At 45.2% G+C, this 15,629-nt stretch overlaps 1 protein-coding gene across 2 annotated transcripts; it reads left to right on the top strand.

Moving 5' to 3' along the window:
- The first annotated feature begins 35 nt into the window (after nt 1–35).
- VLDLR (very low density lipoprotein receptor) lies at nt 36–15,422 on the top strand. Of its 2 annotated transcripts, XM_068422422.1 has the most exons (19): nt 36–326; nt 4,904–5,023; nt 5,981–6,103; nt 6,992–7,114; nt 8,476–8,847; nt 8,954–9,076; nt 9,162–9,284; nt 9,746–9,865; nt 9,943–10,068; nt 10,458–10,629; nt 10,962–11,186; nt 11,340–11,458; nt 11,823–11,962; nt 12,067–12,208; nt 12,524–12,670; nt 13,582–13,671; nt 14,072–14,149; nt 14,263–14,432; nt 14,769–15,422. In XM_068422422.1, the coding sequence occupies exons 1-19, from the start codon at nt 176–178 to the stop codon at nt 14,802–14,804; spliced, it is 2,700 nt and encodes an 899-aa protein (XP_068278523.1). In that variant the 5' UTR covers nt 36–175; the 3' UTR covers nt 14,805–15,422. The 2 variants fall into 2 exon arrangements, with proteins under 2 accessions (XP_068278523.1, XP_068278524.1); XM_068422423.1 differs by lacking the exon at nt 13,582–13,671.
- The last annotated feature ends 207 nt before the right edge of the window (nt 15,423–15,629 follow it).

The following is a 15,629-nucleotide window of genomic DNA, read 5'->3' as shown; positions in this document are numbered from 1 at the left end:
GGCGCGGCGCTGTGAGTCACCAGCGGCCGCGCAGGGCGGCCGGGCGGCGGGTATAAGAGCGCCGCGGGGACACCCTCCCCCCGTGCACGTCTCCGGCTGCCTTCTCTGCTGCTCGCCTCTCTGACCGCGGTGCCTGGCTGCCCTCCTGTCCTCTCTCCTCCTCTCCGGTGCGGCGATGCGGTCGGACCGGCAGCGTGGAGATCCGAGTGCCGCGGCGGCCGCTGGCTGCGGCCCCGGGCTCAGTGCGAGGCGGCGGGCGGTCCCGTGCTGTTGGCCCCTGTGCCTGCTGCTCGCCCTCAGCTGCCTGCGCGCCGCCGCCGCCGCCGGTGAGTGCGGGGCCCGGGGGGGCTGGGGCGCGCACTGGCGGGGTTGCTCCCGCCGCCACCCCCCCGCAATAATTTCTTCTCCCCACACTTTTTTTTTTTTTTTTTTTTTTTAAAAAAAAAAACTTCGCGGGCTCTCAGGTTGCTTGCCCGCTGTGCAGGGGGGAGCGGGGCTTCGCGGAGGGGCCACTGGGGCGGGCCCGTGCTTCCGCGGGGGCAGGGGGGTGCTGCCGCTGGGGTCTGCCCCGCCGCCCCTCTTGTCGGGGAGGCGCCGCCTTCCCCGCGGGCCTCAGGCCGCCGGCACACCGCGCAGGGTCGGTGGGGGCGACGGGCCTGAGCCCCTGCCCAGCTGGCCCTCCTCGCCCCGGGGAGTACCTCTCCCGGGAGCGACCCAGGTGTCGCGGGAGGGTTTGATTTCCTGCGTGATGCCTGGTGCTGAGGGGAGGGTCTGTGTTCTGGGGTTTACTGCGGGGGTCGAGGGGGATTGGGGCTTTGTCGTGGAGGAAGGAAGAGGAGCCCTCGGAAAGCCTGCGGCGTTAGAGGTGCTGTCAAACCACTGTGCAGCTTAGGCGTTGTGGCATCCAGCAGCGTTGGCATGGCTGTAGCTCAGGGCCAGTGGTAACCACCATAAGATATCTCCACCTGGTGGCAAGGCTAGGTCTTACCACTGCTGGGTCCCTTCGTGGGGCCGGGCCCTTGCTAGTAGCGCTGCTCGTGGCGAGCGCCGGGATTGCCTCTCAGTGTAGAAGCTGTTACCCCTGTGGCAGAGAGACCTGTGCATTAAGCCAGTTGGATGGTCAATTAAAAATATTTTCCTCTTGAGTGGAGGTAGTAATCAATTGGATGACTCCTTTCTTCCTTCAGGAACTGAGGTCCAGGCAGCTCTTCTAGGTGGGAAGTGAGCAATCGATGTCTGCATTGTTGTATGGCTCTTAATCTCCTGACTAGTGCCCTAAAGTAGGCCTAAGTCTCAGATTTTGGCTGTGTTGGTGAAGTATGCTTAAAGGTAGTTGAACCTTGTAGTCCTAACTGTGTTCAGTAGTTCAGACACTAAATCTGTCAGGTAGGGCCCAGCCAGCGGATTGTTGCATCCAGTCCTCATATGAGGAAGAGGGGAAGTGTCTGCCTAGTCAATTCTCAATTCCCAGTCATGCAGATTGCTCCCGTGTCTGGTCTACAACAGGCATGATTAAATAGCTGTAGTATGAAGGACCAAGTTGGCTGGCACTGAAACTGCTAGTGCACTGTAGTCATAATGAGATATACAGTGGAGGGCAACTGTAGTCCACCAAGTTAGTCTGATTCTTCCCTCAAATTGAGTTAGTGGCTCCACCAGTGCTCTCCTACTAATAGTTGCAATTGCCAGGGTCTGGGGGGTGTCTAAGCTAGTTCCTGTATGAGCTCTCAAAGGGTTTCCCAATCACCATTGCAAGCTTTTCTGGGACTTGGTGTCAGATGACAGCACACAAGCGTCACATGTTTGAGGCTGCCCAGACAAGAAATCTGACAACGTGCTTAAGGCGCTGAGGCAAACAGTGACAGAAGAGGTATGGAGAAAGCTAGTTTAACTTGGGTAGTCATTGTAACTGTGCTCCTGCATGCATTCCTGCTTAGGTAACTACTTACTAAAAGTTGTCTCATAAGGAATGGTAAAATAGTATGTGTTAGCCATCACAGTCTGTGAAGTTACTGGTTCTTTACGTCTTTTGCCTAAGCCTCATCCCGAGGAGGAGAAAAGGTATGAAGGTGCTTGTGGTGTATGACCGCCACTAATTCAAAGCTTCTTTTCATGTGCTAAACTGATGCTGATTTAAAAATCATGGTCTATTGACTGAAGCTGCAACTGAGGTATGACTCTGCTTCAAATAGAATGGTTACCTGGCGTTGCAGAACTGTGCTTGGTGTAAGACGGGACCCCAGTTAGTTACTGTCTGGAACTAACCTTTGTTTTAAGTTAAGCTCACTCCAAGTGGCCTTCAGAGTTTGACAGACATCTTCAGGAGTAGCAACAGATGATGACCTTTACCTTTGTGCACCTGTGTGGGTGTTAGGTGCTGTCAGTTCTTTACTTATTTGTGGGCGAACAAAAGTAGTTGCTCTGACATTTCACTTAGTATCAGCTGCAGAAGCAATGATACCTTCTTGGAACTGCTTGTTGTAATGGTTGCAATTGTGAAGTTATAGCTGTTACTCCAAGTTCAGTTACTGTTTCATTTAGCCTTGTGTGCAGCTTCCCTGTAGCATTTGGTCAAAGTGATGTTATGCTTTTAAGTCAATGTACTAGGCAGTCTTAGCAAGCCTTTTCTGGTTATTCTAGCTTGAAATAGAGTAACTAAGGGCTGTGGAGTTATTTTGGGATACCCTGAGTGGCAGGCTTAGTCTAATATCTCTAGTATGCTATTTTGGGAAAGGAAGGTTGACTGTTCTCACTCAAAGCCTGGGTGAGAATGTCTCAAAACTAGCAGGGGTCAGTTGTTGCATATTTTAGGTGGTAGTACAGTAATAACTGGAATAACATGTGACCAGGGCTTGCAAGCAGAAGGCTACTTCTGTTAGAGGTTACTGGACAACAAGGTGATGTCAGGCTTAGAGCAAGCTGATAGCTGTGGCTTCTGCACCCTCTGGTGCTGGCTGGGGTGTGCCTTCTAGCACAAGGCAAGCTACTTGTTTGACAGTTCTTGACCAAGTAGTAGTACCTTTAGAAAACCATGTTATTAGAGAGTGCATGCTGGTGTAACTCCCATCTTGAAGAGGAAAGGAGGAATGGAAATACAGTGTGCAAGAGCTGATGTTCAGGTTTTTGGCACTCTTTGAACACAGTTCCCATTAGACGAGTTGTTATGGCTTCACTTTGACAAGTGAGTTAGCGTTTTACTTAACCAGTAAGACTGCTAAAACATTAGCAGAGCTCAATAAGATGCTGTTTCAAATCCTTTACTTCTAGTATGAATTTTCATGAGACACTCAGCAGGTAAAATTGCACAGTTGTCCTTGCTTATCCTCTGTCCAGAGTTTGCCACTGCCTAGTGTCTGATGGCTGGCCAATATAATGTGAAATGGCTGAATAGTTTCACAGAATCACAGAATCAACCAGGTTGGAAGAGACCTCAGGGATCATTGAGTCCAACCGTTGCCCTGACACCACCCTGTCAACTAGACCATGGCACTAAGTGCCATGTCCAGTCTTTTCTTAAACACATCCAGAGATGGTGGCTCCACCACCTCCCTGGGCAGCCCGTTCCAATGTCTAATAACCCTTTCTGAAAAGAAATTCTTCCTAATGTCCAACCTGAACCTCCCCTGGCAAAGCTTGAGGCTGTGTCCTCTTGTCCTATTGCTAGTTGCCTGGGAGAAGAGGCCACCTCCCACTTCACTACAACCTCCCTTCAGGTAGTTGTAGACTGCAATAAGGTCACCTCTGAGCCTCCTCTTCTCCAGGCTAAACACTGGAGAAACTGTGTTTTAACTGTGTTAAACTTTCCTTCCACTTGGAAACTGTCTTGCATTTTGCATGGCCTACACATAAGGTTTAAAATAACAAGTAATGTTCTACTAAAATTTTATGCCCTTTGTGAGCCCTGGAATGCCAAGACAAAGCACCTCCACAGAATGATGCAATAAACAAAGGAGAAGGGGTCTTGCATCATGCTGTAGACATGTGCAGCCAATACTAATGCATGAGCTTACACACTTACCTGCATGCATTACATGGAACAGCTCTGGCTTAGCTGCTGAAGAAGTAGGCTGCTGCTTTTAGTGACCGTTATAACACGGCTTCAAGGCAAAGTAGGTTCCCTTGAGGGATGGGGTCATACTGTTTTAGAGCTGAAGATACTCTGAAAAATGCACTCTAAGCACTATGCAGAAAGCAGTACCTTACTCAAGTGTACTAAAAAATCAGGACTGTTATCAGCTGTGAGACAACAGACTTGATTCCAGAAGGAAGTGATAAATTATCTTGCTCTCTTAACATCACATTTGATCTAGCTTTAGTAAGCAAGATCCAGATAGGTAATCACACTTGTGTATACTAAGGAATGTCTCTGGGTGCCCTTGTTTGAGGAGTAACTTAAATCATGAAAACCTGTCGTTCAACTACAGAGGAGATACCTAAGCTATTGTTACAGACATCTTGGGGATTCTGCTGTAATGTGTTAGCAGCAGAGTACCGAAATGCTCATCCAGCTTGAAATTAGTCAGGTTTAAACCCAGTTTGCTTAAAGTTTGAAGAGTTTTGATAATGCACTGTTAGGTGCTAGGCAGCAGAAGTCATTGTATGCACACATCCCTCTGCCTTGCAAACTTGACCCCGTCTTGAAAAGGAAAACTCAGTAAGAAGAACACTGGGGCTGATTTACTGTTGTCTGGCAGGTGGACTGCACTTGTATTGTGAAGGAACGCTTCTGGCTCTAGTCTCATGGTTGAATAAGGTGACTACAAAGATTTGGAGCTTGGATCTGATTTCATGCTGATGTTATGCTGTTTATTAAGCTGGGTAACTTCTTGATCAGAGTAAAAGAAAGCAAGCAAGAAAGTATTGCTAAACAGTATCAGGGCTTAGGTTCCTTTTTTCATTGAAGGTGCAAGAGCAAAATGTGAGGAATCCCAGTTCCCATGTAGTAATGGCCGCTGTATTCCTTTACTCTGGAAATGTGATGGTGATGAAGATTGTTCAGATGGCAGTGATGAGAGTGCTTGTGGTAAGTAATCAAATAATACCTCTGTAGTAGTACTTGCCAGCTGGGGGCGGGGGGGGCTTAACAGTGGATAGTCAGAGAGATGCTTATCCTGTCCAGCACTTCTGACAGTCAATACAGAATAGAGGACAAATTCCCTAGAACAACTGGGGGACTAACTATCTTGATGCCTTGTATCCATCTGAGGTAACTGAATTTTCCTGAGTGCTATGAAAGTCTCCTAGAATTGGTGACTGAGAGAAAAGCTCATGACCAAACCCTCTTATTTGTGAGGGTGGTGACTGTGAAGAGCAGAATGCAAGCCTGTTCTCAGTTGTTGCTTGAAGACATAGTAGAAACTTTGCTATTAGCACTTACCTGTTGGCTATTCCATGGTTAAATGCCCTGTATTATGTGTGAAAGTGATTCTGCTGAGTCTCCTATAAACACTTTCTAGCTTTGGCTGCCAACTCTTGCTTTAAGCAGATGGAAGCCAAGATGGATGACTAGATGTACTTAGAGACAAGGCAAAACGGACTCAATAGCCAACACCAGTGGGGCTGAACTGCCAGTCTGCTCAAGCAGACCTAGACTGTTACTTTGGGGTTATGTAGTACCATATTTCTGTAATGACAAATCACATGCCTTGATAATAAACTTGGAGTTCAAAAATCTGAATATTAATATCAAGAGACCTTATTTTAACTCAAATGTGTTCAAAGCAGCAGCTATTCTAGCAGCATAGTCTCCCTTAACAATAGCAGTCCTTCAGTGTCTGCTTACAGGAAGATAAATGTTCCTCCGTGCGCAGTATAACTCTCTAGGAAATGTTAAACAGCACTGTCATTAGGCTGGTGGAAGATGACACCTGAGAACTAAGGATATTGCATCACTTTCCTAGGGCAAGGCAGCTTATGTCTAGCTGCAACAAACAAGCTAAGCTCTGATCTCTAAACAAGTGGCTGTCCTTCTCCCTTGCAGTGAAGAAAACGTGTGCTGAATCTGATTTTGTGTGCATCAGTGGTCAATGTGTGCCTAACAGATGGCAGTGTGATGGCGATCCGGACTGTGAGGATGGGTCTGACGAGAGTGCTGAACTGTGCCGTAAGTGAGCCTGGCTTGTCAGTGCAGGCAAGCCTGCGGGGACTAGCATTTTGACTTCTTGCCTGCTTGCAACCAGGCTCTCCTCCTAAAGGAAGGATGAACTTCTTGTCTTGGAGAGCACCTTCCTAAGTGCTAGCTTGGCTTTGGCCACATCAAGGTCTTGACAAGACTTTTTACTACTTAAAAAGATGCAGAACTGAGTGGGGACTCTGCACTTGTACCTGGTAACGTATAGCAAGTACAAGGTTTTACTGGCAGTCAGAAGCAGCAAGTACAACATGGCAAGCCTGACCATTACTGTGGCTTGTTCGCCAAGTGATCACTGTCCTCCAAGACAACTACTTTGCAAGATAACCAGAGCTAGTGTAAGAACTGTGACTGACTACATGTTGGGGGGTGGGAAGCAGAAGTGCAGAGGCTTGACTGTGAGGTCTTGCAGTTAGCAAACACAGCCTTGAGTGTGGTAACTAATCAAGGAATATAGATCTGTGAAGCTTCATTTCTTTATATCAATAGGAACCACACTGAGGAATACTTCAGTCCCAAGTCCTACTGCACTTTGGCATTACTCCTGCCTACTACTACATGTTATAGCTCAAGCTTCTACAGCGTAACTGGTGTGCAATCACAAAACTACCACTACAAAGATACTCTTAAAATACTAATCTATTAGAGCTGGAAGCCTCTCTCTTACTGAACACTGCAAACTAGCGTAACCTCTTCCATGACAGAGCCATCAACTTAGATGGATGCTGGCATCTGTTTAACTGCAACTTTGTCCAGAGCTGAAGCCTTTCAGTCTCAACTTTCAGGACAACTGCTAAAACCCAAGATCAGTAGCTCTTAAATTTCAGAACTCTTAAATTGAACTTAAACTTTTTTCAATAGATATGAGAACATGCCGGGTAAATGAAATCAGCTGTGGTCCTCAGTCAACCCAGTGTATCCCAGTGTCCTGGAAATGTGACGGTGAAAAAGACTGTGACAGTGGAGAAGATGAAGAGAATTGTGGTAAGGGAAGAAATGGTGGCTGCATAACTCTATTTGAAATTGACTTGCCTGGAAAGGAGCTAGCTGGGCAGTATACCTGGGAAGATAAATTTCTCATAGTATCAATATCTCCTTAAATCTACATTCATCTTGTATTGCAGCCTGCTTAACAGAACAAACTTGTTCTAACACTCCTCTATCCTGCTAAGTTAAGAACTACAGCAATATAGGCTATTCAATATCTATCTTTGGCCTCTGGCTGGTTTTGGCAGTAGCCATAGGCTTAGTCACATGTCAGGCAACCTATCAGAACTTGTTCTCTGCAGAGTTTCTCAACAGGTAACTCTAGTTGCTGCTTATATTAACAAATGGTCTCCTAAAAATGTAGTAATGACTTGTAGCCAAGGGCACAGCTGATCTGCTTTATAGCCCTCTCCTGGAGTATTCTGTGCGCTTGTCTGAAAGCGCAGACTAGGGAAGCTAGGTTTCAGGTGTCAAGGGGGCAGCTTCAGGCCAGTAAGCAAGTGAAGCTGCCACTGCCAGCATTAGAGTGCAGCACTCCTGGCTTGTTCTAATGAACTTCTGTATGTATGAATTGTCTGAGATGTCCTGAGACAATTTTGCTATAACTAAACCCACAGGGCTGGCTTCCATCAAAGCCACCTCACCTGGATGGGCTAATGAGACACAGACCTCCAGACTTCTGCTGCGTTGCTGCCTTACTCAGCAAGCAGATGCCTTAATCTGACATGTAAATGTACAGACAGCATTTCTAATGAAGCTGATAGTTTTATCAGCCTAGGCATACTGAGCTGCTAGCTACACTGCTATTAAACCAGCATAATTTGTACTGCTGTAAGTTGTGTGGGTGTGCTTAATACCACAGGATCAACTCGTGCAAGATCTTGATCTGTTATCCCCAGTGGTCCAGGCAAATGGGCCACTGCTGTCCTGGGGACCAGCACAAAACACTTCAATTTCAAACTACAGTGCATGCTGTCCATCTGGCTACCTTAATCTTAGTTTGTACTCTAGGGTTAGCAATTCTCTTACCTTCTGTCTCTGGTTCACAGGGTTTGAGCCTGCTTTCTGAAGGGCTTGCACTCTGAAGCAGAACAGCCTAGCTGCCTCAGAAGGAGGTTATTTTCACTCAGTAGCTCAAAACTGATGCCTCATTCATAACACCTAAAGTCAGGGAGGACAGTCTGTGTGGGGCCAAAGTGTCCTGTAGGTGGTCAGTTAGGTTCTTCTAGAGCCTTATACAGGATGGTGATCTTCTGTCAGCTAACAGCTGATGAAGAACCTGCAAAGCAAAACACCTTTATACAAAAGTCTGCCTTCTTGTGATAATCTGCTAATCTCTCTTACTCCTGTTACTCCAGGCAATGTGACTTGTAGTCCAGCAGAGTTCACATGCAACAGTGGGCAGTGTATTTCGAAGAGCTTTGTCTGCAATGGTCAAGATGACTGCAGCGATGGCAGTGATGAGCTGGAGTGTGCACCTCCTACCTGTGGAGTTCATGAGTTCCAGTGCAAGAGCTCCACTTGCATCCCCATCAGCTGGGTGTGTGATGATGATGCTGACTGCCCTGACCACTCAGATGAATCTCTAGAGCAATGTGGCCGCCAGCCTGCACCTCCTGTGAAGTGCTCTGCCAGTGAGGTGCAATGCGGCTCAGGTGAATGTATCCACAAAAAGTGGCGCTGTGATGGAGATCCTGACTGCAAGGATGGAAGTGATGAAATCAACTGCCGTAAGTTAACTTGGTCCTTCTCTAGGAGGTGCTGGTTGGCTCCTGTTCTATTTTCTTTCCTTCAGCAGACCTCAGGAGTTTAAGTCTGTAATGGCTGTGTCCTCAGCTTCTCGGACCTGCAGACCCGACCAGTTCAGATGTGAAGATGGGAACTGCATCCATGGGAGTAGGCAGTGCAATGGTGTGAGAGACTGTCTGGATGGCACTGATGAAGCAAGTTGTAACAATGGTAAATGTGGAACTAAGCAAGAATAAAGTCTTTGCAGAATATCTGTTGAAGCTGGTAGTCGCCCTCACAATCTTCATTATCTCAGTTATTCAGTGCTCTGGACCTGGCAAATTCAAGTGCAGAAGTGGAGAATGCATAGATATCAATAAAGTGTGTAACCAGCAGAGAGACTGCAAGGACTGGAGTGATGAGCCCCTCAAGGAGTGTAGTAAGTGAACAAACTCATTACACAATGCTGACCACTAGGGATACTTGGATACAGCCTCTGAGCTGTCAGATGTCAGTCTGGAATGCCAATCTGCACTTCGTTGGTGGCAAACAAACAACCAAGAGCAACCTAGTCAATAGGCTAGTTTTATCCTAGCCAAACTGGCTATTGGGATGACTTCTCAGTGGCCAGAAGGCACTTGAAGGCATTAGAAACGCTGAAACTTCCAGGAGCCTGCATCTTTGCTGCTGCCAACTTGTAACACAAGTAACATGCTGATAGCTGAGCAAGTATGGATTTGAGAAGGGTCTCTTGCATGTGACTTCAAGTACCACAGCAGTTTATTGGATGTGGCAGGCATCATTAGAAAATGGATGGGTATCTGGTAAAGCACTCTGTGACTAAGACTTTAAGACTAAATATGTGTGCTGTCTCAGAAGTGGCCAATTTTTCTCTTCTAGACATAAATGAATGTCTGGTGAACAATGGTGGATGCTCTCATATCTGCAGAGATCTCGTTATTGGCTATGAATGTGACTGTCCAGCTGGGTTTGAGCTTATAGACAGGAGAACCTGTGGAGGCAAGTATCAAGTAGGTTAACATGGACCCTACTGATGGTATTCGAGATAAGAACAAATTCAATTGTTGTCTTTACAGATATCGATGAATGCCAGAACCCTGGTATCTGTAGTCAAATCTGTATCAACCTGAAAGGGGGCTACAAATGTGAATGTAGCCGTGGCTATCAGATGGATCTTGCTACTGGGGTGTGCAAAGCAGTGGGTGAGTATTGTCATAAGGCTTCTATCCCCCCACTTGAAAATGGGGTAGCAAGTGATGTACTGTTTATGCTGTTGTGGTTTTGATACTAGTTATTGTGCTGTTACCAGTATAACTTGTACACTCCTAACTGAACACTCCTAACACTTTGAACAATGCCATGATACAGTACTTAAACTGCTTGTGTCTGCTCCCTGGGCAGGAGGACCCTCCCCATCAAGTTGTGGAGGGAGAAAAGGATGAGGTATGGTCCAGCCAAAACCTCTGTCAGCACCCACTAGCAAGTGTGGAATGGCAAATACTAAATATGAAGACTCTTAAAACTTGTCATGAAAGAATAGTATGTGACTGCGTGTCTAGAAGTACAGATAATGCTTACACTCTTTTCACAGGGAAAGAACCATGTCTAATTTTCACCAACCGCCGGGATATCAGGAAGATCGGCATTGAGAGGAAAGAATACATTCAGCTAGTAGAGCATCTGAGAAACACTGTAGCTCTAGATGCTGATATTGCTGAGCAAAAGCTTTACTGGGCTGACTTCAGCCAAAAAGCAATCTTCAGGTAAGTGGACTCAGCTGCTGAACCCTAGTGTGCTCCCCTAAACCATCCCACATTTTACCCAAGATACCTCTCTAGGCTCTGGTGATGAGAACTAGATTCCTGATGTTCTAAAGACAAAGTACAGTAGATGCAAGTTCCCGCAACTAGCAATGTGTATACTTATTGCACTTCCTAGTAACTGCTGCTAGAATTGTACAAAAGGCACTCTGTGAAGTCACAAGTGCATCTTCTACATTGTCTGCCTGAGATCTGTGTGCAGTATTTGCTGAGGCATGCCAAGTGGCAGTATCTGTGGAGGAAGGGGTTGAAAGCAAGTAATTCTTTTCTTCCAGTGCCTCTGTTGATACCCGTGATAAAGTTGGAACTCACATCAGAATCCTGGACAACATACACAGCCCTGCAGGAATTGCTGTTGACTGGGTTTATAAGAACATCTACTGGTCTGACTCAACTGCAAAGACCATTTCAGTGGCTAGCCTAGATGGCACAAAAAGAAAGGTTTTGTTTCTCTCTGAGCTTAGAGAGCCAGCTTCTATTGCTGTAGATCCTCTCTCTGGGTGAGTATTTGTCCTGGTTCTCCTAAAAGAGTGGACCAACCAGCTGCTCTATGTCCTGATAACTGACTTAGCCTTTGTTAGTTATTGGTCATAATTAAGAGTGATACTACACAGTACTATAGTGCATCATACAACATAAATTCTGTTTCACAGCTTTATGTACTGGTCAGACTGGGGTGAGCCAGCAAAAATTGAAAAAGCAGGAATGAATGGATTTGACAGACACCAGCTTGTGACAACAGAAATCCAGTGGCCTAATGGAATTGCTCTAGGTATGTTGAATTTGTATCTGCCAGAGGTATTCTGGAGCTTTAGGAATTTTTTTGCTACAAAAGCCAAGGTCATCCTTCAGAGAACTATCTTCTGAGAATGGGAAGTTGATGCATACCTGGAGACACTGCAACAGGCACAGATAGCACTTCTCAGATACTGAAATGGTAACTTTACTTGCACTGCTCTATATTATAGTTGAGGCACAGGCCACTTAGGCAGCACTGCAGCAGCCTTCTGTATCCCAGTATGGTAAGAAACTAGAAACTACTTCTTGAACCTGTGGGTGTCTCAACTTTTGTGGGAGGCCTTGGAGGTTTTCTCCATGTAGACAGTAAATATGTTTGGGGTTTTTTTTCCTCCTAGATCTTGTAAAAAGCCGTCTGTACTGGCTTGATTCTAAACTACATATGCTATCAAGCGTGGACTTGAATGGCCAGGACCGCAGAATTGTGCTGAAATCCCATATGTTCCTTCCTCATCCTCTTGCTCTAACAATATTTGAGGTAAGAATGACTTCCTGTGGTAATTGTCAAAGATCCTCTTCTTGCTAGCAATTATGGTGCTGATAGCAGCACAGAGGTAATGGGATGCAATGACTGTCTTCTAGGACCGTGTGTACTGGATTGATGGAGAGAATGAGGCAGTCTATGGTGCCAACAAATTTACTGGATCTGAATTGGTTACCCTCGTGAACAACCTCAATGATGCACAGGACATCATTGTGTATCATGAACTTGTTCAACCTTCAGGTAACTCTAATACAGTTTATAGTTATGTCAGTGCATACTCTGTAAGAAGCCTGCCCTGCTTGGGTGGTGGCAAATGGTATCCCTCCCTTATATAGCTGTCTACTTCACTTCCACTTAGAGTGCTTAGAGCTTCTAATAGAGGCACCCTCACTGGGGTTGAGAAAAGGTGTAGTTGCAATTGTTTTTTCTTAGGCAGAGCAGGTGCAAATCTATAACCTGCAGAGACAAGTAACTACTAGTGCAATTATTGAGCAAATAACTATGCTATACACCTGGAGTATGAAGGCTCACTCCTGCCAATTGCTGTACCAACAGGCAGGAACTGGTGTGAAGAGAACATGGCAAATGGAGGCTGTAGCTACCTGTGCCTGCCTGCTCCTCAGATAAATGAACACTCTCCAAAGTATACTTGTGCATGTCCTGTTGGATACTCCCTGCAGGAGGATGGTTTGAGATGCACAGGTATGGTAACATGACTGAAATCTTTTTCCAGGATGGACAGTGAAGGATGAGGGGTACTGAACCTGTTGGAGGCAAATATGTCAGTATAGGCTGACAGCTTTGCATGAGTTAAGATTATGTAATTAATCTTGGAGAGGGTGGTCTTGTAGCATGCATTAAACTGGCCCTCAAAGTCTGCAGGTGCTGTTCAAAGTCCATGCTTGGCTTCTGCATCATCATCATTTGCAACAAGACCTTGTACCTCCATGGCTTTTTGCAGACAGCATGCACAAAACATACTGAGCCCCTTTCTTATAAAACAAGGGCTATAAACTAACATGGCTCTACAGTGTATAAATACACAGTGTTGAAAACTTGATAGGCTAATCTTGCTGGCCAAGGAAGTTTGTTTGGACTTCCCTTTGTGGTCCAAGCAAACATGCTGCTTCTACTGCCCTGAGCACTGACTATATGGTAGACTTGTTTGTCCAGTGAAGTGGAACTAGAAACTCCAGGGTGCTACTTACTATATTGCATGTTGATTCTGACTGCCACAGGTAGAGCACTGAATGGAAGGATCCTGTCCTCAGTGGCTGCTGTAAAGGGTTGCTATAGGTATCAAAGACTGTACCTAACCAGTAAACTTGTGGTACTAAAATCTCACTCAGAAAACCTGAAGTGAGGGATGGGGTGACTTAACTGTTGTCATGACTCTAAGTACATATAATTCATGCCTGATTAACTGTCTAATGTTGTTTTTGGAATTCTTTTTGATCAAAAACCCTCAGCTGAGGGTGTGCTAGAGCTAGTGTCAGTGTTTCCAATAAAGCTAACAAGCTGCATGATCATCTGCTAAACGTTCGCTACCATGGCTCTCATAGCTAAGCCATTGCAGAACTTCAGGATTAACTGGAGTCTTGATCTATAATTAGTTTCAGGTACTGGAACAGCTGTGGCTTACACTGAGGCTAAAGATACCAGCACAACAGAAAAATCTCCAACTGTTGAAATAGTTCCTGGAGGTACTGGTCCTAATAACTGACTGCTAAACATTAGAGAAACTAAATGCAAACTGGCGCACTAGCCTAACTTGAAGTCTTCTCCTTTGCATGCAATTAGAGAACACAGGACAGGTCATGTGTGTACTACAAGTAGAACAGATGGACCATGTGAAAACACAATTAGGTCACTTAGGACAGTGTGGAGCCTATAGGTTCCATGAAATCCCAGGAGTGCTCAGAGGAGGCAAGCAATAAAAAAAGCTTTATACTAATATAGGATGAAGCCTGTTAGGCTGTTCTTGCAGTGTGTTACTGAGAAGCTAAAACATGATAGCAGCTTCTGGGCTTGGGAAGCACTTGCATCTGATGAAGTCTGCCAGCCTGTCAGTAAGCAAGCTCACTACTTCAAATTCTCATGCAGAATTCAACATCAGTGGTACAACATCTGAAGTAGCTGCAGCTGGAGGAACATCAGCAGCTTGGACTGTTCTTCCTGTCTGTGAGTAGAGCATTCACTAGTCTTTGGGACCCATTGTGGTGGGACAAGCCACTCTTAGTCAGGAGCTTGACTTGACCCTACTCCATACTTGCAATCTGTTTCTTTCCCTAAAGTATTGCTGGTGATGGCTGCAGTGGCTGGCTACTTCGTGTGGCGTAACTGGCAGCGCAAGAACATGAAGAGCATGAATTTTGATAATCCTGTCTACCTGAAAACTACAGAAGAGGACGTCACAATTGATATTGGAAGACACAGCGGTTCAGTAGGACACACCTACCCTGCAGTAAGTAAACGTATTGACATGTGTGAGGCTCCAGTTTAATCCTCAGAGTAGACATAGACTGTCAAATTATATCTGACTTGAGGAGAGATCTCTGCTCTTGAAAGCTGCTGGCTGCAGCCAAACCACTGGGCTGAATCAGCTGAGAACTTGTCCTTTAATCAAGGTTAAAGTTGTAGTAGGCAACTACTGTCCTGTACCTGGGATGGAGTAATCTGTGCTGAATGTGGTCAGTAGCCTGCAGAACTAGCCCGTTTCAAACTGCAGTGTAGTGATGATATGCATTGTTTTGTATGTTTACTAGCACAATTTTAGCTAACTTTTACTTATTTTATACAGATATCTGTTGTAAGCACAGATGATGATATGGTGTGAGGACTGAATCAGCAATCGCTTCCAGTTTACTTGTGTTTTACACTCTTTGGGGATAGTAACCAGGTTTGTGGCTGAAAAACTTCCTCCATTCTTGGAAGAAAGAAGATACTTTCTGTATGTATGGAACACTTATGTAAATAGCTATTTTATGCAGCTTAACAACAAACTCTGTAAATACCTGTCCACAACAATTCAGCTTTTAGTGGTTACCGTTTTATCAGTAACCCTTGGATTGGTCAGTCAGTAACACCGCTGACCAAATATAAAGCACTTTCCATAGAAAGCCATATTCCAGCCACAACTTGTAACACCTGTACATATGTGTATAGGCCACTTGTAAATACTATTATTGGAAAATCACTATCAAGCACTTTGAAATACTTCAAATGTAAATTATTGTACACTGTCTTTTTCAATGATTGGGGCAATGGCAATAGGAAAAAACGGGTTGCTATGATTGCCAAAAATTTGTAAACCTAAGTAATTTTGTATGTCTGATTGGAACAATCTTGTCTGTTACCTCTCAGAGGTTACAGTTATGAATGCTCTTTAAGAAACAACTGTAAATCTTAAATGCAGAGAAAGGGAAAAAATAAAATAAAAAATTAAGCAATTGAAGTATTGGTCTCCATTATTATGTTAGCACTGAAGTAAAATAGAGCACCTCCCTAAGTTGGAAGCTTTAGTGAGCTACACTACTACTGCCAGCCAGAACGTGAAGTATTTCTGAAGTTATTTCAGTAGTACCCCAGACTGCTAAGACAGTACTGACCTGCCAGGTGACTGAGGTTTGTACTTGAGACTAATACTCTGCATGATACTGGA

Source organism: Nyctibius grandis, chromosome Z (genome assembly GCF_013368605.1).
Source record: "Nyctibius grandis isolate bNycGra1 chromosome Z, bNycGra1.pri, whole genome shotgun sequence".
Taxonomy (NCBI): domain Eukaryota; kingdom Metazoa; phylum Chordata; class Aves; order Nyctibiiformes; family Nyctibiidae; genus Nyctibius; species Nyctibius grandis.
This window is presented reverse-complemented; position numbering and strand designations above follow the sequence as displayed.